At 41.8% G+C, this 22926-nt stretch overlaps 1 protein-coding gene across 3 annotated transcripts in view; it reads right to left on the bottom strand.

Annotated features, from left to right (window-relative positions):
• The window catches only part of LOC145212349 (semaphorin-6D-like), a 38233-nt gene that overhangs the window by 2839 nt on the left and 12468 nt on the right, over positions 1-22926 (bottom strand). Inside the window, exons 3-17 of one of the 3 annotated variants that reach the window (XM_080080454.1) lie at positions 15669-15798; positions 14750-14848; positions 14340-14466; positions 13194-13304; positions 12491-12585; positions 12187-12419; positions 11950-12066; positions 11331-11426; positions 11143-11256; positions 10913-11036; positions 10404-10621; positions 10224-10292; positions 9902-9972; positions 1720-1861; positions 357-483 (exon numbers count right to left, since the gene is read on the bottom strand). In XM_080080454.1, coding sequence (XP_079936580.1) covers positions 357-483; positions 1720-1861; positions 9902-9972; positions 10224-10292; positions 10404-10621; positions 10913-11036; positions 11143-11256; positions 11331-11426; positions 11950-12066; positions 12187-12419; positions 12491-12585; positions 13194-13304; positions 14340-14466; positions 14750-14848; positions 15669-15798 — 1873 coding nt within the window. Of the gene's footprint in view, positions 1-356; positions 484-1719; positions 1862-5010; positions 7815-8901; positions 9019-9901; positions 9973-10223; positions 10293-10403; positions 10622-10912; positions 11037-11142; positions 11257-11330; positions 11427-11949; positions 12067-12186; positions 12420-12490; positions 12586-13193; positions 13305-14339; positions 14467-14749; positions 14849-15668; positions 15799-22926 lie in introns of those variants that run through there. The other 2 variants (XM_080080452.1, XM_080080453.1) reach the window with 2 other exon arrangements.

The raw sequence follows: 22926 nt of genomic DNA, 5'->3' as shown, positions 1-22926 counted from the left end.
TTAGATTGTTGGAAATAAGAAAATTACGCATACAATTTTTTCAACATTGGGTGAAATTCCAGATACCAAACCGCTGCAAGTGCAGTTAGGCGGAGTGTTAGCCAATGCTAAACGGCGAGGGTACTGACTAGGTACCTATCTATATGTTTAATGTCAGTTTATCGAGTTTAAGGGTGTTTTTTAGTTTTGATTACATCAGACTGCACTTGAGTATGAGGTCGAATGCCTTTGTATCAACGAAAAAGACACGTCGCGTGCCAGGGGTTGCTGGTCCCTGATTTACAGTTTGTAACCCTAACTGTTTTGCGTGGGAAATGTTCGTTAATGCGTAAGTAAGCGTCTTAATCCTTACTTACCCGACTGCTGCTGTTTCTCCCAATCACCATGTAATCAATTTGACTGTTGGTTTGTTGATTTTGTCCCGTGAGTTTTGCAACTTCTTGACATTCGCTGTCGGTTCGGTACTTTCCCTTACGCGTGACGCTAAAAATGGAAAAACAATATATTATGATTTCTGTGAATACTATGCATTTTACACACCACTTTTGTAACCTCCATAAATTTCGATGTTTGGTATTGGTAGTTACAAAATAACCAAAGAGGGGTTAGAAATGTCATCTCGTTCATGCGTTAGAGTCGAAACAACAAACACACACGTAATATTTTTTATTCGTTCGTAAAAAGGAAAGCCATAATGCAAAAGAGTAAACCGATAACAGTTAACAACACAAATTTGAAACTTGGGAAGACAAGATGCGCCCTGTTCCACAGAAAGACTCTCATGCATTTCAAACCCACTTTTCGAATCCACTGTTTTAAGCGGGGCAGAAAAAAAAAACATTTTCATATTTACCATTGATAGGTCAATATATTTTCCGAATTCACTGTTTCAAATAGATTAACCGGCATAGCATTTAGATATTACAATTTTATTAAAAAGGGCAAAATTTACTATGCTGCTATATAGAACTTATTTTGTTGGTGGTGACATTGACACCTATTCTTAGAATCATAGTATTGCAGGCCTATATTGAAGACGTTGTACCGAATCAAAAACAGTGCCTTGATCGCTTATCTGCAACGGTGCTTCAGGGCTTATGCCAGTTATGAATTTATGTCATAACCGATTCTTAGATCTTAATAAACACTACAATTATGAACTGACTGAATTTGAACCACTGGTCATTGGTTAAACGTGTGTTACACGCTAAATGGTCTTTATCACTTTATCAAGTTTGAAAAGGTCCGATGACACTATAGTATAGGTCAATGGTTCTCAACCAGGGCCCACGGCCCCCCAGAGGGACCACGAGCTGTGTTCCGGGAGGCCACGGGTGTAGATTCACCAGAGACACTCACTGAAAGCCATTTTCTTTTTTTAATGCACATAATTAAGCGTGTGTTGCAAATAACTTTAGTCCCTAATTTAATTGACTATTTCACACACTATTTGTCTATTATGAGGTTTTTCACGATTGCGGATTCTTGTTCACTCTATTCGACCTGTTTAAATCCAAAATTAACACCGAATTCCAACAAGGCTTGCCCTTTTAATTTTTTAAGGGGCAACAGGACTTAGAGGGTTACCTGAAGGGGGCCACGAGGCCAAAAAGTTATTTCTAGGGGGACACGATCGAGGAGAGGTTGAGAACCACTGATATAGGTGGATGTCACTTTTTTATACAGAGAAGAAATATAATAGTCGGTGGTTGAACTTACTTGTGTGAACCTCTGTTCTTTTGCCTGCAATGCATAAACACAGCACCCAGAATGATGCCAAGGAAGAAGAGAAGAATCGCAACCACAATTATCACAGCACTACTACTATCTCCAGTCGCTAGTTCCTCATTGTAACCGTCAACTGCAGACAAAATACAACTGTTGCAGCAGAGTCAACTCTCTTATATAAAATAAAAACCCTAATTTCCGCGCATCTAATTACATAGTATTTGACACATGCAACAAGCAAATGTTGAAACTTGAGATGTAAGTCAGCGCAGAGTTGTAAGTCGGGCCAGGATTTTCAAATCAGGTTCGTGCGTCAGTTTATACCAGTGGTTCTCAAATATTGGTACGCCGGGGCTTTTAAGGTGGTGCGCGGGCTTTCTGTCATAATTAATTAAAGTCAAATCAAAAATGGCTCAACCAATCAGCACTAAAATTATGCGATGGTGTTATTTTGGATTTGCCCATCTTACTGGTTTCAGAACCATGTTGGGGTAGTATAGATCAGTGCTCTTCAGCCTTTTTTGGTTTGGTGAACCCCTAAAGTTGTTGTGACGAACTCATGCACCCTGTTTACTCAAAATCAGAACTTTTGACGTAAATTAATGTCAATCTACACTGTGCACAAAGCGTCTTTTGAAGTAGATATACGTTGACCGCACTGAAAGTGTTAGACATCAACATTTAAAAAAATACAGAGGTTCATTTATACATCAATTGAAACCTACACCCTTTTTCTAATATCCTGAAGGTCAAATATTGATGGTTCATTAAAAGTTTGTGATGCACCCTTGTATACCTTTTCGTACTGGTGCACCCCATGCATACGTGCACACTGGTTGTAGAGCACTGGTATAGATTAATGGGCCTATTTTTTGGTCTATACCCATTTAAACATAGTTTAGGTCAGGGTTCTTCAACGGGGGCAATATCGCCCCCAGGGGGCGATTTCGTCCACCCGGGGGGCGATAGTGACATTTTTGGGATTGGGGGGCGATTTTACTTCCAAGGGGGGCGATTTCAAAATTACTGATTGTTTAAAAATATACAAGAATTGTGAGACTAGGCTGACTTACGAGCAAATTTTATTTGTCTTGCAAACAAACACCAGGCACGTGGGGCGCATTAGCTTTTGCCTCCGTTTGAATAAATTGCTTTTGGCGATTTGTTTGTACTTTTTGCGATCTCGAGAGCAAAGTTGGGCTGTTTATTTGGTCACAGGGGACGCTTTGTTAAGGCTGTGTATGGTGACCGGCTATACCTTTTCAATATAACGGTAACGAGCTTTCCCTAAAACTTGTTTCACTTTTACACTTTCTATAGGTCTGCTAGCGCTTCAAAAACTGCGAAGTTTTTGTATCATCCTTAAATTTGATAAATCTAGTGTAAGTTATTAATGTGGAAAGTATAGTTTTCTCTGCTGCCGAGTAATGCCCCATTACTTTTAATCAAAATAACAAAAATAGCTATTGTTTGCGCATAATCGTATGATGTTATCTTGTCTATGACGTCACAAACTTTGCTTGGATGCGTTAGAATTGCGTGAAATTGACCCTCAGTGTTGTTGTAGCAATTAAATAGGGTTTTAACTGTTAACATAAGCATTCGTTGGTGCTGGGTAAATCTAATTGCACGCAAATGCCCAAGAGTCAAGAACTTTAAAAAAACGATATAATGGGGGGCGATATTGAGTCAGTGCCCTAGCAAGGGGGCGATTTCGCTAAATTGGTTGAAGACCACTGGTTTAGGTAGAACACAGCGCCGGTTTGCAACTCTAAGTTAGTATATGTACTGACACGTGACAGAAAATTTAAGCACTAAGTTTAATCTGTTTAAAACATAGTTGTAGAAATCATGCAAAACAGGTTTAAACAGCAAAACAAAACAAGCGATTAAACCATAACATTGCTATAATTCATGTGGTAATATGAATGAACATGGTATGGACTGTTACATATAGTGAAATAACAAGCAGATAACCCATTTTTGTTGCAGGTATATTGCACCTGCCATGCTATAACACAACAATCATATGTACATATTGTTGAATTTTTGCCACAAAACACATTTTCAGTAAAAAATTGGGTTGTAGAATCGACTTCAAATTGGTTTTAATTTTAGTTTTTTAAGCTTTATCAACACCGAAAGGACAAACACTGCGTTTGATTGCAAAAGAATGCTATTTAGGAATTAAAAATCAATTTGTTAAGTGTTTGTTTCCATAACATTCTTGCATTAGTTTTGTTAGGAAGATGTGCGAAAAGTTAATCGATTACTCGTGCTTCAAAACTGATGATTGCAGGGAAAGACCAAAAAGCGATAACTCACAGTTTTTCTGGACGGCCAGCACGGCTGTTGTCATGGTTACGCTAGTAGCTGGCGTAAATAAGATATAGGAATAGAATAAGTGAACATAGAAAGCATCATCCATTGTGTTAATTAATACGATTTTTTTGCCAGTATGATAATTTATGTGAAATATGCAACAGTGATATGTGTTAGAATTTTTGACATTTCTTTATGAAAGTGAGTTTAGTGTGGGTGACATGCAAAATTGCTTAATCCAGTGGTTCTCAACTCGTTTCAGGCCATGGACCACCGGCCCAGTAAAAATGATATCGTGGGCCATTCAATTTTTAAGTAAGATTAAAGTAAACATATGCGACATTTTGGATTGAAACATAATCCTTTAAAGCCGATTTTTAAAGTATGAGATAAAAATTTTAACAACTAACATTTTGACCCTCTTTCAATAATTAATCAATATATAATATACAATCATCTTCAGTTTGTCACCAATTCAGTTAACGTTCTGTGGACCACCCAAAAAGTCATCATGGACCACCAGTGGAGAACCACTGGCTTAAATCAGAAAGTGAAGTTATTATTTAAAACGTTGTTTGCAACTTTTACTGTGATTTGTAAGAAACAAGTGTCGCATCATTTTGAATTAATTGTACTCAAACTAGAACTCCCCAAAAGCGGTAATAATCTAGTTCGTTAATCATCAGAATCAAACAGAGCGCATTACAAATGGACTTTACAAATGCCCTTTTCGTGGCCCATTTACAAACTTTTTTGTTGCTATTTGAAAAACGAGCGGTGTTCATCTACTTTACCAGCTTTTCGATTACTACATACAACATCTCCTTCAATGAAGGATTACCAAATTAACTATAAAACCTCACTTTTTAAGGTTTTCGTTCTATTTGAAGAAATGTTGCAGGCAGAATTCAAACGTTTGTGAACTTTTCGTAAATCTGGCACAAACACAATAGGGACCAATTCTTCTTTACCATGTACGTTTATTAGAAAGACAATTGAACATTTATACTGCGTGGAGGGTAAACAAACACGAAAAAAAAATAAAAAAAAATAACAAGAGATGAGAGAAAAGTAAGGCGGCAAATGCGAATGAGCGGAACGAATACGTTCGCTACCAAAAAACACAAAAAACTCACCGCACCAGCGGCTAAGGGCAAATTATAGAAAGGTGGTAAAATATTTGACAATGTACAATGAACGAGTAACAAGGAAAACACTGAAGAAATCGGCGAGCGCTGCAAGATAAGTTCTCTGTAAGACGGACATTTCATTTTGATCAGTGTGTTGTGTAATACTGGATGTTTTTCACTGCATATTGACTGTAGAGTAGAGGTAAAAGGTTGCTTTTCTAGTTGGTGTATTAGGCTACTAAGCAGTTTGTGGGTGTGGCAATAGTGATGAACGGACAATGTCGCAACAAGGTGAAGCATTTACATTTCGTTTGTATCTAAAGTGAATAAGAAAGCGTGTGTTTTTGTTCAATGGTTTATATTTTTGTTGATACTGCGTGGTAACCATAATGGCGCAACACGGCTGTAAGCGACGGTCTATGAGGTAGTCAATTATACTATACGAGTGCGTCTCAACCGAAACCTCAAATCAAGTTTTAAGAGACTCTCTATATATCGTGGCAAGTGTTTTTTCGGAGGCTGCTTAAACAATGTTGTGTATTTGCCTGCAAAACCAAACTCAGTTGGAAATCAGACGAAAGGCACTCACGTGACTTGCGACGCGAAAAAACATCACAGTGACGTAAGCAGAACACAAACGACGACATAAAAAGTATCTCTACGTAGGATAAGTCACCCTGTTTGTGTCGCTCTGCATTGTGTGGGCTTGGAGAGTCCAACTGACGCCGTAACAGGCGGTCTGGAACTTCGTCGACAATAAATAAATATCAAAACACGTTAGGCGTCACTCAAGGGAACCCCCTTCCCTTCGCTTCGGACGCCCAAAAATGACAAACACATATCCACAGATCGACAAAACGGAAATCGCTCAGTGAATTTTCGTTCAAAAAACGCATGACGTTGATGATGTAAGTACTGATGACGTGTCCTGTAGTTCATGTATGATGTCACACGCCCGTGACGTGCCGGTGATGCTCGTGGTGACGTCTTTTCTTGATACGCGAACCAATTCGCGGCGTTGCGAACTCGACCAGCGGGTTGCCATCTCAAATCACAAACCATTATTCAGGGTTTTGCGTTGCGTGAAGAAGTGAAGCCTGATTCTGTTGGACGATCGGCCTCGCTCGATGACAAAAGGAAGAGAATCAGATGGTAAAATCCGGATTACCGAACCAGCCTTTTTCTTCCGCTTTTTCGAGACTTTTTTAAAGTTTGCCTTGTCGGGATCAGGAGGCGTCAGTGAACATTTGTTTTCAAAGAACTCGCGAAGACTGTCAAGAGATCTGAATGTGATTCGCTCTGGCATGTCCACGTACGATCCGCCTCTGTTCTCTGCTCTAGTTCTCAACTCTCCCCATAGTTCTCTTGGCACCGTCGCCGACAAACGCGCATACCGACACTCCTTGGGAATCGGCAGAGTAAGCTGGTTGCTCGCATTCCGACGCTTTCGCATTTGCTGTCCACCCTCGCCGATATTGTTTTCGTATTTGCGAAGCTGATTCTTGCAACGCCGCGTCTTCTTTGTCAGTTTAGCCCAGATTGAGTTAAACCAGGAGCTAATGCGTTCCTCGAGTCTAGGGTTGCAGTCAAATTCGCGCCCTGCGCAGGCTGCATCGTTAAGACTGCATTCCGTCACAGCTGTGTAATGAAAACTGATTTTGACTTTTTCAGGCACCGGGGAGTATTGGATTAAAAAAGGTTGATTTTCACCGACTGAAAGCTCCAAACGTCCACGGATAGCGTTCACTGGGGAAAGACTATGAGTAATTGGTTTAGTAAGTGGAAGGGCAGTTTCCAGAAACTTCTGAGAATCGTTGGCGTGTCTGAAGAAGGCATTTACATCAACAGGGTAGCCAAACTTGCACTCCTTGGGTTGACAGTGTGGTGAATTGGAATTAGGATGGTGTCGACACGACTCAACCTTGGGGATCGCAGTGCAGTTGGTGGCGGGATCTTGGACGCTAACTCCCGGTATAACATCGCATCTTGCCCCGAAGTCAGTCATCAAATTCTTCATAGGCTCCCACAGAGTCGGAGCAAGGGGCACGCTGATGGTGGCTTTGGCGCTGCATTCGTTACCTCCCCAACAATTATCGGGGAAAATATCTTTCGTCATCTTCTTTACAGCGGTTGTATGCCAAGTTTCGACTTCACGCATTAGAAGCGGGTATACATGAGTTAAACTGTTTACTGTTGTAGTGCCAAGACAGTATTCCTTTCTGTGGTTACGTAGCACAAGCTCAGTAGTCATCTGTAAAGCTTCTCGGAGTTGTTTCATCAATTGCGACCTCTGATCCCCCGGAAGAACGTTCCAAGTATCAGAAAAGGATTGCTCAACTTCCGGTAGGACCTGATCGTTAAACAGGCTGGTCAGCTCTCGACTGTCGTGGATAACACGCCGTCTGTCGCGCACAGAACTGTCGGCACATCTCTCGACGATTTCTTGGGGATTTCGCGGGGAAGGCACCACCACACGCGGGCTGATAGCTGCCGGTTTTCTGCGGGGACTGGTAGGACGGTTAACACAAGCAGGGCTATCGCGTTGGTTGTTGGGTGGAGTGGTGGTAGGGGTGCGACTAGCGCAAAGTACTCCAAGTACATCTTCGCCAAGGCATTCTTCACATGAAGGTTGCTCTGTAGAGATAAACGATGCGAGATGAAGACCACATTTGTAGGAATTTGAAAATTTACTACATTTTATTTATATCGTAAGAGGGGCCTCAATTAAGAGTAGCGGTGTTTAAGCTGGTTTACTAACGAGTTTTGTGCAGCCAGTACAAAAATAAAAAATGTATGTATAAAATTAGTAAATTGAGGTTTGAAGATCCTTTGATTTAGACATTGTTTGAACAGTTGACTGCACGAAGCTCGTTCGCTAACTTGCTTAAAGCGTCGAGGTGAACAGGGCAGATAAAACGTGGTCGGTGAGAGAATAAACAAAAAAACAATCAAAACACAAAATCAAAGATGTTAGCAGATGCTCTAAGGGTTAATCAAAGAGAAAAACCAAAAGAAAACACTGGCATAGTGCTATTAGTAAGATTGGATTAAATGGTGTGCATCGTATATAGAATTAGAAATGACTTTGTATCTCAACATGCATCTATTCAACTGTCTGCAAATTCTGTTAACTAATTTTTGCCTGTTTAAACCTGGCTGTCTATTTGCCTGACATATCTAAGCTTTAAACTATTGTAATAATCTCCAAAGAATACCTTTACTAATTACTAACTTTATTTCTCCATTTTTACTGTCTTTCTGGTTGTGGCCTTTTGTTCGTGCTATTTTAAACTGGTATCTTTACAGACTTTTCTACCATTCTTTCAAAAAAAATCAAGCTGCACCTTCACCAAACGCAGGCCTGAAAAACAATCAAAGCATGCAGTATTATAAAGCTACAATACGAGCTCTACACCACGCCTCCCATCTACCATACAAGTCTCATTTCGGGCACTGCGCTACTGTGCGTTTACCCCTCAACAAGCTCTGACCGCTACATGATTACTACCACAATCACGCGAGCGCCAAAGTCATGGACCAAAGTTAAGAGCATTAAATAATATTGCCCCTTGACCTTGAATTTAAACAAAATGATGACGTAATGAGGTGATGACGTGGCAGTTTTGTCAAATGGGGGCCATGACTTTGTCGCGGTCGCGCTTATAGGCCTATACTGTATGAGGGTTAGTAGTAGACGGTTGAGTTATGGTTATGGGCCTACCTGGTGCTGGGGTTAGAGAGCGGCGCACCGGTTTCAAGGCTCGCTCGGACACGGGCAGTGTTTGCTTCGACGCGCCGCATAAGCTCGTGTGTTGAAACCGAAAAGCTCGGAAGAAAACTGAAAAGCGCGCGGTGATTCGGGAGCCGTCAGTCGGCGGATTTTACAGCATATCTTACAAGACGCCACAGTATTTATTAACAATTAACACGGTTGTTAAGAAAATGGAGACCTAAGCTTGTTGTAGTGAGAAGCGTTAACGCAGTTTTATGCCTAAACACGACCAATAGCTCCCAAAATCACCATTTCGCGCTAATGATGTTATAACCGTCGCATTTTTGCATGTTTTACACGTTTAAAACACTTTCCGCTACTTCGTAACATCTTTTATGATTTACTCATAGATCGGCTTTTTTTGTTATTTCGTGATGTGAAATACCAACATATGCTTTAACGTGAACACATGCGACATGCAGCATTCTTCTACAACCCGGCATAGGGGTAACTTTTGGGTAAGTGTTGATTCATGCAAAAAGGCGGGAGACCCGATCCCGATGACCATGGATGAAGATAGATGAAAAATCCAGACATGCTTGCACCCTTGAAGACACCATGCACATACAAAATACCCTAGCTAATACTACTGACTATTTTTACTGTAGAAATCACAGGTGGTAAGTTAGGACTGAATAATAGGGTTCTCAATATATGACCACCATTAAAACCACGATTAGGAAATCATGCATGTAGAAGTATGTGCTGGATATCGTTTTGAAACTGATTTTGTCAAAAGTGATGCAGCAGTTACGGGTTCAAACCCCAGGTTAAACACAAAAAGGATTGTAAATTTTTACAGATTTTCTCATTTTCCGTATATCCGCATTTCACATTTCAGATTTCCATTATTTCCCTAGTCTTGCTTGTGATTTACAAAAGCAGCCTACATTGCGTGGAATTTGCCTACAATTCTGATTACGACGTAACAAGGAGTGCATAGACTTACCGGGAGGCGGAACTTCGACTTGACAGTCCGACGGAATCGTGGAAAGATCATTGACTTGAGGCAGGTCATCACTGAAACAAATAGAAACACCAATAAAACATAAAGTTCAATCAACAGAAAAACTAATTGCCAAGGTTGTACTATGTGTCTATGCTACTCGGGTTATGTAGACCAATCCGCGTAATCGAATAATCTTTTCAGTTGCATAAAATAGCCATAATCTGGTCAAGTGTTTTAACAGTATTCAGCAAGGGCTTTTGAAAAGATTGGGATTCGCAACGGTCTTAAGGAATTGATGACGTCACTTATTACGTAAACTTACTTGTTTCTCGGCGTCCTTAGCACACATTCATCACCTTTCCAGCCACATTCTGGGTCTGCATTGCAGCAACTGAATAAAGGGATATTTGTTTAATATATACAGCAAAACTGCCATGCTTTAACACATAGGCACAACGTAACAAAAATTGCTTAGCCATGGTCTCATCAGCAAAACACTTACTCAGCTTTTCCGTACGACTTGCAAGTTGTGATGATGATTTGCCTGATGCGGTCTGTGAATGCGATGTAGGCAGTGGGTCTGTATATAGACGACATGCGACTGGCCGTCACTGGAGGGCGTGCGAGGTGCATGGAGAGCACACCGCACCTAACGGAACCATCATCACATTTCGCTTTATCTTCCAGTCGGGTTTCTTCCAGTAGTACCGATTTTATGTCCTGTAGCAGAAAATGGATCCCTTAGTATTAATCAGGCAGAACTTGTTATTTAATTAATAAACATATTACTTAAATTCCATTATTTGGGGGCCTGTTGATTAACCGGCGGACCAATTGTTGTCAGTGGTTAGAAATTACAGAATACACAACTTATCAACTATATAAGTAAATTCACGAAAAGTTAACCAATTTTTCTTGACCAATATCAGAAATGAGTACAAACAGGCATCATAAAGCAAATTAAGGATTGAAAGCACATAAAAAGAGAAACCATAACTAATATGTTCTTACGTCTCCATTATCAGCAAGTCGGGGCCTCACACGCAGGATGCGAGCATCTTCAGTGCCAAGGTACATGATCAGTTTGTTAACATATCCTGCATCATTGTCCACCACGATTTGAGTAAGACGAACACTGCAAAACATAACACAATCTTAAACACAAAGTTCCCTACAACCACAAGGCACTTTTAACGGTTTTATTAATTCTTGATTCAGTGATTTGATGGCAAAAAACTTACTCTGATTCAGTGGTAAAGATTGGCTTCCTGTAGAGTGGCTGAACTGGATCAAACATCAACGGATGGTTTTTGGTGAACGAAGACACATCGTCCGGTACATCTGCGTTCTGGCAGCTGCAGAAAAAATACAAGAGTAAATCCCAAAGCTCCGTGCAATATATTTTCAGATTTACCACGTGAATACACACCTGCCCGGCCTGGGATGGGGCACCACCGAATCTGCAACCGGCACAGCTTTAACAGTTTCCGTCGGTATGGAGTAGCTTGCTCCGTACATGCTGGATCTGTATGAAGAATTGCTGATTTAACAAGGCGTATATCCCGCTAAAGCCTTTACTCCGGTATAATTACTACAGCGACAGGTTACGAACGATCGCATCTGCGCTTCGATTCACAAACGGCGGGAATTCAGTGAGGCAAAACCCGCAAGTGCGTCGGTATTGAGTTCAATGTTTATACCGTTTCCAAGTGGGAAACTCTAACAAGTGCAAGCTAACCCACACTACCGGTTTTGGTTTACACAACGTCGGTTTTGGAAAGTCAAAATAACCACCTAAATGCCCTTTTGCCACATTATACCGATGTGTTAACCAAAACGGAATAGGGAGAATTACATGAGAAGACCACATTTGAAATATTTGTCTAACACATATCATTATAACGTCAGCACAACTAGCATATATACATGACGCATGTGCAAAGTTTCTGCTTGTATGCAATATTTTTGGTTATGCGTCATTCGCAACGGGGTAGACTGCATCGTGTATTTAATGCTATTAGTTCAGTAGTGAGACAATCTGGTCTTACCCGGGTTTAGCTTGAAGCTGGGTTTCTCCGAGAAAGTTTCCAGTATTGAAAAGACCTTGGATGCTTTCGCTCATTGAGAACATACACACAGCAGACATCGATACAGCATTCCATGCCCTGTGAAAGCAGACCACTGTTATACTATAGGCTACATTCTTGTTTGAACTTAAAATGCGACATTTACACCATATTTCACTACATAATTTCAATTTTAGTGACGTATAAAACTGCACTTACCAAGGAGTGGTGAAAGTAGCAAATATTACGTCCATTCTTGTGCCGTCCGATCCCACCACTTGTGTGACGTCACTGACGGACGTCAGATTGTTGAAGGTGAATCCCTCAGTGACCTGAGTGCCGGGAATCGAACACTGGAGGCGCGCTTTCAGGAACGTACTCCACTTGTGACGTAGTACGGTGCTTCCCCCAATGTCGTCTTTGCAGACTTGGGCAACGCGTGCGTATTTCATCTGAGGTCAAAGTGTTATGGTTAGTTTCATGCTTGTTTGAGGTGCATTAGGGTTGGAACTAGATGACTTACGGGCGATCCGGTTCCAGTTTCAACTTCGCTCGCAGTTTCGACGAAGAAAAGATAAATTTTGTCGCCGTATTCGATCATTTTTACAAATGTCGGTTCTGAAAAACATAAAATACAGTATTAAAATTTTGCGATACTAATCTAATTGAAGCAATTTTTAACTTAAAACAGTAATATGCTCTTATTTTAACACCCTAAAGACGATATTTTTTCTGAATTTATTTGCAGCATTCTTCTTTGAAAGTTGTTTTGTCAGGTCAGGTTCCCCTTTAAAAGTTTGTTTTCCCGGACCTCGAGCGACCCTACGGATAATCGTATAACACCACAATAGTGCCACTTCGCGATCACGCATCGATCACCATATCAATCGATTGTGACGTCATACGGAGTGGGGGCGACAAAGCAAACACTGGCAAAAGGCGACAAGCCGTTTGAAGTGAGCACAAACACCCGACGAATGATGATGTAATGTTTGTTTTGCCAGTTGTGAAAGCTTCGTCAAATATATTTGGGTCCAAAAGGGTTTAGTTTGTTTAGCCATTTCGGTTAAGCAATAAAGTCTACATGGGTGGCACAAACAACAAAAATAGGTGTTTGCTGTCTAGGTTGACGATATATGAAACATGGTTGTTATCAGACGTTCGTTTTTGTTGGAGCGCTTGTCAATTGTGGGCCAAAGAATGAAACAACTGTCAGTAGCACTTACCATTTAGCCATTCTTCGACAGTCTGAAGATGCTGCTCGCCGCTTCTCATTAAAAGTGGTTTCTTGCCGAAGTAATCAATAAGAGCGGCTGAGAACATTCGAGAACCCGAAGCTAAAACAAAAAGATAAAGTTCAACAATCATTTAAACCACCATTTTACTAAAACCTAAAAATTACGATTTACAAACGTGGCGCTGGATTCACAAAAGTGAAAACACAGCACATTAAGATTTAATTGCGCTAATCTAGTGAGCACAACAAGATATTACAATGTAGGAGACGAAGATTTGCGCTTCTCCTCTCGTCGGATATAATACCAACGAGTTTACAAGGGATTATTACTTCTATGAAAATTCTCAAAAAAGGGCCAAAGGTATGAAACACAACCTAGCAGGCTTAATGTATTTGCAAGACATACAACTTTCCAGTTAACACATTTAGCAGCATAAAATGTTTCTAAGGCTACAAATGGATTGTTTTTCATGTCACAACCTAACTTAAATGCCAGTACATGCGGTTATGTCAAATCAGGCCATGGCAAATTAACCCGAAAATTACAGCTTTGTTATTTTTCCTGCAAATGAAGGCAATAGCGGGAAGGATGCTAAATCGGCAGCAGACAAGTTCCAACAGACGTTACTTTACTGGCAAGGAAATCGACGGTCTGGCCTTAATTAGTGGACGGTGGTGGCGGTCACAGCTGGACAATTAAGTGTGCTCTGTGGTCTAGTTTGGCCACGGGCGAAGCAAAATAAGCGCCGTTGTGGTTTTAATGGTGTAGTAGCGAACACACGGTCATCCGGTGCCATGATCAAACGTTTTAAGTCGTCCCGGTGATTTTTCAATGAACAAGCAACGACAGAATGTTTGTGCTTACAACTTTGGAGACGCCAATGGACCTCACACATTCCTAAATGCCTGTTAGGTGCCCAAACATATCTTGGATTGTTGCTCAATGTTTCAGAAAGAATATTCTTATATGATTTGCGTTCAACCTGGTTTATGTTTATCTTTACTTTGTGGTTAATGTCTTTGGTAACAAACAAAGTGGATTTTTTTACGTTCCGTTTAAACTGTTTTAATGACACCTATGAAAATCACTGGTGTTTTGGGGTTACAACAAATAAGTAGATCTTAAGTGACTTACATGTATTGGCATAGAGATGGGCGCTAGTGGATAAAGGATTAAACGGACATCCACAAGTGTTCCCGCAATTCTTCTCAGACACGAATTCAGTATCAGTGGGGGTAGAGGAACGAGATAGCTGTCTCATCTGCAAAATACAAAGTACGTTAAAACCCTATTCCATGTGTTAATTTTAACTACAAGACACAAACATTTTTTCCCTTCGTTTATCGGGCACTATACGACGCGCATTCAGTGTTATTTACACTGAAGATGGCGACCTGTATAGGACGTCGAAACGTAGGAATGAAAACACATTTGCCAGAAAAGCTCTACAAACTTAAGACACAAACATATTATCCGAAAGCATACTTTCTCTTAAGATTCATATATTATTTGGGAGACACAAAAAAATGGACAACTCTTCTTACCCTGTAATATCTGCATGTTGGTTGATACGCATTGGTTCCACAAACGTACAGTTGGCCATCAAGAACCTCCACAATCCGAATAAAGTTGTTGCATTCATACTGCAAAGAAACAAGGCAGGTATAAATAACCGAAGTGGCCACGCTACTAGCAATGCCTGTGGCGTTAATATTCTTAAACTCAAAAGCAGCAATGCAAAAGCCGGAAGCATTTGTAAATCGTGGGCAGCTAAAGCGTTTCTATGCAGTGGAGGTTTGCTAAGGAGCGCCCCAGGCTTAAACTGCATTAAAGCTCTTGAAATCAAAGCGTAGGAAGCCGTGGGAAACTAACAATGGCCTAAAAAAACTTCGATTTGGTGTTCCTGAAGTTTTAAAGCAAGTGCTTTAATCCTTTATTGGCCGCAGTCGCAAGACTACTTGAGGTCAAGCACTACAAATTGGCCTTTTATTTATGCATGTATGGTTTGCCAAAAGACAGAGATTAATACCATGTGACAAAACATTAAAAAACGTAAAAAGATTTAATGACGAATACAACGGCCTAAATTTTACGTAAAAGGACATGCTTTATTATTCAAACATTTTGCCAAATCCTCAAGTCATCATCAGTGATAGTAACGCAATTAAACTTATAAACAGATCTGTGTACAATGTTTCAACGTAAGTGTAATGTCATAACAGACTTTTATCGTTTCTTTTCTTTTTTTAGACAGAAACTGACGATGCCTTAATAGGCGAAATTAATATTTCTGTTGCAAATAAAACTTTACACTGACGCTGATCGTCTGCCACTCTTTATGAGTATATTTTGTATGTTTCAACGTAGATAGAGTTTTTACACAAACCTTAACGATTTGGCACGACAGGGCATCAACGTCTTGTGGGCATTTTTAGACAAAGTATTAATTACATTGAAACCTACCTCTCCGTTGTTCATCAACGTGCATCGAGATTTCGATTGTGCTGTTGAATTCCATTGTAGAAGTTTCATGTGCATGAGTTTCGGTTTTTCAATCCAGGGCTGGGATGCGTTAAACACGTACATGAAGTTTCTGTAAAATAAGAGAAGATGTTTTACATTTTTGCATCAGAAACGCAAACTTTGTGCTTATTTCATATGTGCTTAAAAAATATTATAACCTATGAAAAAATAATTTTCTATTTGAATAAGTTTTTTTTGATTTGCCATTCGAGTACAATGTCCAAAAATAGAGAAGATATAAGAAGTAACCGACAACAAAAGAGACCTAAAATAGCTGGGTTATTAAACTGATGAACCAGCACTGTCGAAAACTTCTTGTCTATTCAAAGAAGGAAATTAAGTGTTATATTGCTCTTTGGGTAAAATGGCACCCAAGGCGGAACCAACAATAAAAGATGCTTAAAAAAGCACAAGAAGGTCATTAAGGCGGTTTTGGGGCAGCAAAAGAAACATCACTTTGGGGGTAATTAGTGATGTATTCATGAAAAGGGCAGGGACGACGTTCCAAGCCTTGGCGATGAAATTGGGCGGTGCCAGGCGCCCGAAAAGTCCGACCTTTGAAATGAATAGTGATTTTTGTTGCGTCTGAATGTCGTTCGCGTTATGACAGCACTGAGCGAGAATGTGACATTTGGTGCTATCGGATCGGTTAACTTTCGCACGGAATGTCTATGGCCCGATCGGCTTCTTTCGCAACAAACTGACCGCGAAGAACTGATGAGTGATTATTTCCGTGGGACGACGAGAAGAGACAGCGCCCTGCCATAAGTTGTATCGACTGTGTTTTACAATCGTTAAAAAAGATTTGTTTTTACAGGGCACAAATTTTCAAGGTAGGGTATTTCAATTCGGTACGATGACCCACCCTTATAGGAATTCAAAGGCGTGGGATGTAACAAAATCGCGTGCGGGCATAAAGCAGTACCCTCGCGAAACCGTCGCCTGCCTGTCGTTCCCATACACTCGTGCGCTCAGTGTGACGTAAGCATGACGTCAGTGGCACCGGGTCCATTCAAAGCGGCGCACGACCTTAACTCGGCGGACCAAGAGTATGTGGACCTTGGGTTTAAATGGTGTTTAGCGGCAAATACTGGTCAACAATGGCCAACAGCTTGTTGTGTTAACTTTGCCATGTGGTGTCAATAGAAAAAGTCCGGATGTGGCTCTTACAAGACCACCTTACGGGAATTTGAATCCGCACACCGATTGACGGTGCTTGCCTGGGTCGGTGTCGCCAACCGTTGTGAACGGGAACGTGTTGTGTGTTTTGATACGCGCGCCGTCCAGCCAAGTTTGTTGCTTTGGATTTCAAATGTAAACAACGTCGCGGGTAACAGCGGGGGGCATTGTTACCCCGGGACAATGGACGCTTGTCAGGGGGCATTCTAGAAATAGCGACACTGCCGACTGGGAGCCTTTATGCGGCCATCTTGTCAACGTGATTGCTTGCTGTTTAAATGTTTAAGCGCCAAATCGGGCTTAAAATGGCCCTTTAGAAAGTCCACGGTCCCTTTCAAGCGCGGAAGTGGAGCGCAAGGGTTTGTAAATAAATGCTCAACCTGCCTTGTGATTGAAGGTTCACCGCTTTAAACCGGTGTGCAGTTTTCGCTAGAGTGACTCACTGCATCAACAGACCACCCTGGTCTTTTACAATAATAATAAACAAGTGCGCACTGACAGTGACGGAAACTTCAAGACTGTTTTCAATAAAAACTCAATGCTTTATTGAAAATTAAGTTCAAAACGTGAAAAGTCAAGTAAACCACCTTTTAAAAAACAAAAACATTCAAGCGTTTGTAACCACCTTTGCCTGTTAAAACGCTTTGGTTATGTAAGAAATCTCCCGTAGACAATAGAATGTAAAAAAGAATGATTCTTGCTTTGGATCAGTTGAATATTTGTTATGAATCAGTCTAAATATTCACCTTTGCCTTTCAAGCATCAACTGACGGATCAGTCTACATTTCAAAATACCGGAGACTGATAAACTTATTTCCGGCTATAGCAAAGGTGCGCGTATTGTTATCGTCCCACTTTAGGACCCGCATTAGCACGGCTATTTTTAAAGGCACTTGTCGGGCGTGAAATTACAGAAGACCAGAAAGGCAGCGCGGACTTGTCCTAAGGTCGGAAGCACTTGGAAGTGTTAAGAGATCGACCACAACTTCTTATGCATGCGGTGGGATATCATTTGCATGGTCGGCCACATGATACGATACAGGCACTTACAGAAGAGCCGCAGAAGGATATCAACGTTTCCCACCACGCAAAATGCTTGAGACGTAAGTCTGACTTGCCTTTTTGTGAACCACATATAAGGTTCCGCTGTACTAAGCCGATTTGTTTTTAGTCAATTTGCAAAAGAATGTAATGCTTTTCGTGATGAACCAAACTAATATACCTTTGAAGTATAGCTTAACAAACTGGATGTATTCCATCTTTAGGACTTAAATGCGGCTAAATATGTGCTTAGAGATCTATATCATTCCAACACGCCTCTTTTACCGTCGCTAAAACCAGGATGCTGGGAGTGGCTTTTGCCAAAACGCTTGATTGTATCAAATTATTCGGTAAAACATAAGCGACCGCGGTAGCAGAAAACTAAGGTGTAACAGCTCCTCGTTGGGGCCACACCGTTGCTTCCAAGAACAAAGTTCAGGTTGAAATCGCGATACATGTAATCACGAGTCTATAAATGAACGGAATCGTGACCACAAAGCGGTCGACCGGGTGGAAATAGCCAACACGCCTAAGGTAGGCTGGGCTACGCTGGGGAAGTGAAAATATACACACGGCTTAGCGCAGGAGTTGCCACTAGCACCGCGGCGCATCAATAAGCACATGTTTAAGGCCTTGAGCTGAGGAAAACAATGACTCCATTGATGTAGGCTACTTGCAGGTCCCGGCAGCACTACTGCGGTATTAAATATCAGGGCTGGGCTAGAGGTTTTTTGATGTTGACACGCAGGCAATTATTCCCATACCCAGGGGGTCGGGCTTGTCCCACAGTCGACGACTTAACCCGGATCTCCGATGTCGACCTGAGAGCAAATCCCCTTAATAAGGTTGAGAGTTTTGAGACCCCAGGGTGGGTGGGGCTGATTGTTTGTTTACAAGTTACCGGGGGCAATTAGAAGCATTTGCGCTAAGGGAAAACTGAAACATAATCACAGGCAAGGTTGAGGTCAAACGTTTGTAACTAAAGATGTAACGTCATGCATACGCAATGCGGTTGCTGTGTAAGTTTTCCTACGAACTTATGACTTTTGCGCTTGAAATATGCCAGTCATGGGAAAGGCATCTTAGCATGAAGCATTTTCTTCTATGCCGGGGTGTGCAATCGTTTGTAATTCCTTCAAATTTTAAACCCCGTTTTACAACCATCAGACAAAAAACATTGTGCTGAACGACACGCAATGTTTCAAGAACACCACAAACAGAAAAAAAGCAGAAGCAACTACGGTACAAGTAAGGAATTCCCACACCGAAGATTAATCGCCTTATAAGGTCAAACAACCAAGTAGGGGTCGAATCTATAAATAACGCTGGGGCCCTGCTGGGGTATGTTAAGGTTACACAAGTGGACAAACACGGGGTGATTGAAACGCTGCTTAGCCGGCTTTGTAATCTTCAAGCACTGTGATTAGAAATCGAATCCAACGCCCCCATAGCGAACCCAATACCTGCAAGCGGGTGCTGAACGGAATTTTCTGATTCTTCTCACCAGGGTGGTGGATGTGTTAACACTTTGTTTGCACGAGAGTTGATCAATCTCTTGGAACTGTGGGATTGCTAGTCAGGGTCGGTTTACGGTGAGAAGACATGTAAGCCTTGTCAATCGGAAACAACGGCTTTAAGTAAAGTTGTCCCACATAATTCCGATCTTCTAAGCCTCGAAGTAAGCTTATTATAACCACTGGCGGCGTTGTACATTTTAAAAGCGCTATTTTCAGCAAATCTCCATATTTTCATGAAACTGAATTACAACTGAAATTCTTTTTGAAACACTAATTGCCTGGACGAAATATTTCAATGGGAAACACTGTAGAGTAAATGCTGACATGCTAACTTTTAAAGTTTAGTTTTGAGGTCAACTGAAAAAAACATGGACAAAGCCAATGTTAAAAACTGACAATGTTTAGTCGCATTCAAAGCCATCAAAAGGATTGTTGTCATGTGTTGTCGTGGCAACCGTGCCGGTTATCTTCCGTCGGAATTTGCACCGTTCCGTTGCGGGAAAGTGAATGGCTTTGTGCGGTCAAAGCGGGCCCCCATTTTCAGCGACCCCGATTTTGTTTTGGTTCCGTGCTCAGGCGAGCGGGAAAAGTAAACCTTCTATAAATAGATTCGTGATAAAGAAAGTGTGCTATGATGACGTGACTGGTCCACATTCAGCCTGGTTGGTTTGCCGTTCGCTATACCAAGATGGGGGTAATTTTAAGTAATGGATGTTTACTTTCTTCACCTACTACTGAGAATAACCCAAGTGCAGCCAAAAACTCTATCCGCCATAATGCATTGTGTGTCTTTTTGGCACTTTGTTTCTGACTATCCCATAGAAAAATCCTACGCTGGAAGTAGAAGACTGAATAAATTGTTGCAGCAAAGTGATTCGATTTTAGGTCGGCTGATGCACCCGGCAAAGGGCGTTTGAACCCGTCCAAGTATTTGCGCGTCTTTCAGCGGGTCCTGCCTGCGGATTTTTGTAGCGCCGAAGGGGAACGGGCGGACAGTAAAAACAGGCTCGCAATCGGCTGTTCCGGCCTGCGAACGTGATCAAAGCTCGCTCGCCGAACCGGAACGCGGCGGCTAAATGCCTCTGTGATGTCATAATCCGATCGCTGCGTCACGTGTGCAGTGATTTGGGTTAAGCGCTGAGAATGTTGACTAGGGGGTAAAGTTTTACCCACATCCAAATCGACCATATGGCCTTTATAGGGTTTCCCTGACTGGCAAACAGCACAGTAGCGGGAATTTGCATGCAAAAAACGGGTCTTCGGGGGCATGGAAGACGTTTACCTTGAAAAGCTTGCGTCGAGGCTGAGCGGTAAACAAATCGAGCTTTGGCAGAACCAGTGGTGCTACCTCGTCTTTCACAGACTCGGTACGGACGTCGGTTGCAAGTAAGCGAAACGGCAACCGTATAAGGGCGTGTTCGCGCGTCTTGAACGATTCGAGCTTGCTTGCACACACACCGACCTTTGCGATTAAACTCGCGGCAAACATCGGATTTTGTGCGGTGTTGGAGCGAATTGCGGTCCAAGATGTGTTTTGGTAAAGAGCAGGAAAGCTTTTCACGTGTGTGGCATCGCTTTGAAGCTCCGTAACGAACATTAGCTTGCAAATTCCGAGCAGACTTACTTACGGAAGCCGGGACACACGCATTCACACCTTACTAGGACAGGATTAGATTAAAGCACCGGCGCCTTAAGGTAAGCGCCACGCAGGTAATGGCCATAGAATACGATAAGCGCGTTTTTTGATCGACCGCATGCTCCAGTTTGAACTGTTTCCTGGGAAATGAGGTGACGACCTCCCACATTCCACGACAAGATCGCGAAGCTGTTTGCAACCGCATGGGAGCCGTAAGCGTTGTGGCAGGCTTTATACTTTGTTTTCGGGCACGCTAATCCATTGCACTTCCTCATAAACAACTTAGTGTGACGCCAAGACGCCGTGTTTTCTACCCGTATGCGACACATGGAAAATATTTCTGGAATCCGCTTCACATAAGTGTTTTGTTGTCAGCTTTGACAGCACAATCTTACACTCGCTGTATAACGCCACATTCTCCCTTTAAATCAGCACAACAAATTGTTGAAACTTCCTGGCAATCGTCAATGGTGTTTCAACGGGCAAAGGCCTGAGATAAGAACTTGTTTCTCCTGGCTTTTGGGTGGGTACATGTGGGTGCGACTCCAAACAAATGGCGAATAATGGACGCTGCGCAGACGCAAGAACGAGGCGTGCTAGGGATTAGTAACCGATTGATTTTGGAGAATTATACTGTGAACAATCCTTGCGTTGACGGACAAGAGACTGCATGTTTTCGTCGCTGAATAGTTTTCTGGTTGTTGGACTGTAAACAACAACGAATAACTGACATTCAAAGGCAGTGTTGAATGTAAGGGATTAATTGCAGGCAGCAGCGGGTTAAAAAGGTTAAGATCCATGAAAGAGTGTTGAAAAAATGTTAATCTGCACCCCGCGCAAAACAAATTTCCAGATAATGAAACGGTTTAACCGACATTCCTATAGCCTGGAGTTCATCATTCAAAACTGTTTTGAGTAGACATCCTCAAAAAATACAAAACAACAATTCAAACCTAACGTGAACTGTAGGTGACCCCACTGTACTGATAAAGCCAGTTTAACCACGGCCGCTACTTAGACACAGGCTGGACAGGTCAGTTATAACATTCGGATGGTCGTCTCGAGATGTCGCGATGATGGCACATAACTAGAGCACTAAACATATTGACACAAAGCGACCGCGCCCACCGATAAACAAGTTAAGCAACCATGAAGACGGCTTGCTTTGATGCGGTCGAGCTAAACTGTTTGGCGAACCGCAGATTGTAACGCAGTCGCCCAGTTGTTGCGGCAAATCTTTAGCACTGAGCTTGGAAGAGCAAGTAATTGACGTGCGAATGTCCCTCTATCATCGTTTCGGGGGGAAATTTTAAGGCTGAAAAAGTTTGCCGTTCTTAGACGCTTCTAATTCAACATAGTGTAGATACTATGCCAGTTAAAAGACATAAGGTGTTGTAGGTTGTTCCGCAAATTGTAACTTGGTCTTTATTACCGATTTGTCTTAAACACCTCGACTGTCCACCAAGTTTAGGGTAAAAAAGTGCACAGTTTAGGTAAAAGTCCCAAAAGAAATTCCCCTGATTGACCTAGCCATTACCTTTTAAACATTGGAATTACCCCAAAAAGTCAATTTACTCTTTACCACGAGTTTTTCTGTGGAGGTTTCTCAACGACCTGCTGAGTACATTAAATGCAAATTAAACATCCTGATTCAATGTTAGGAAATCGATTTGGCAAAGATTGCTTCCCGAAGCTTCAGCGGGCCATCGAAAATCGATTGGAAGCTGAACAAGACAACGCATTGAACGTGAATCTCCAGGGCAAACCTGACGGCCCCAGCAGAGCCGTTACAAGTTAATCCGGTAACTACTTCCCGCATAAAAAC

The sequence above is a fragment of the Phallusia mammillata genome, chromosome 2, assembly GCF_965637545.1.
Source record: "Phallusia mammillata chromosome 2, kaPhaMamm4.hap1.1, whole genome shotgun sequence".
NCBI classification, from domain to species: Eukaryota; Metazoa; Chordata; class Ascidiacea; order Phlebobranchia; family Ascidiidae; genus Phallusia; species Phallusia mammillata.
This window is presented reverse-complemented; position numbering and strand designations above follow the sequence as displayed.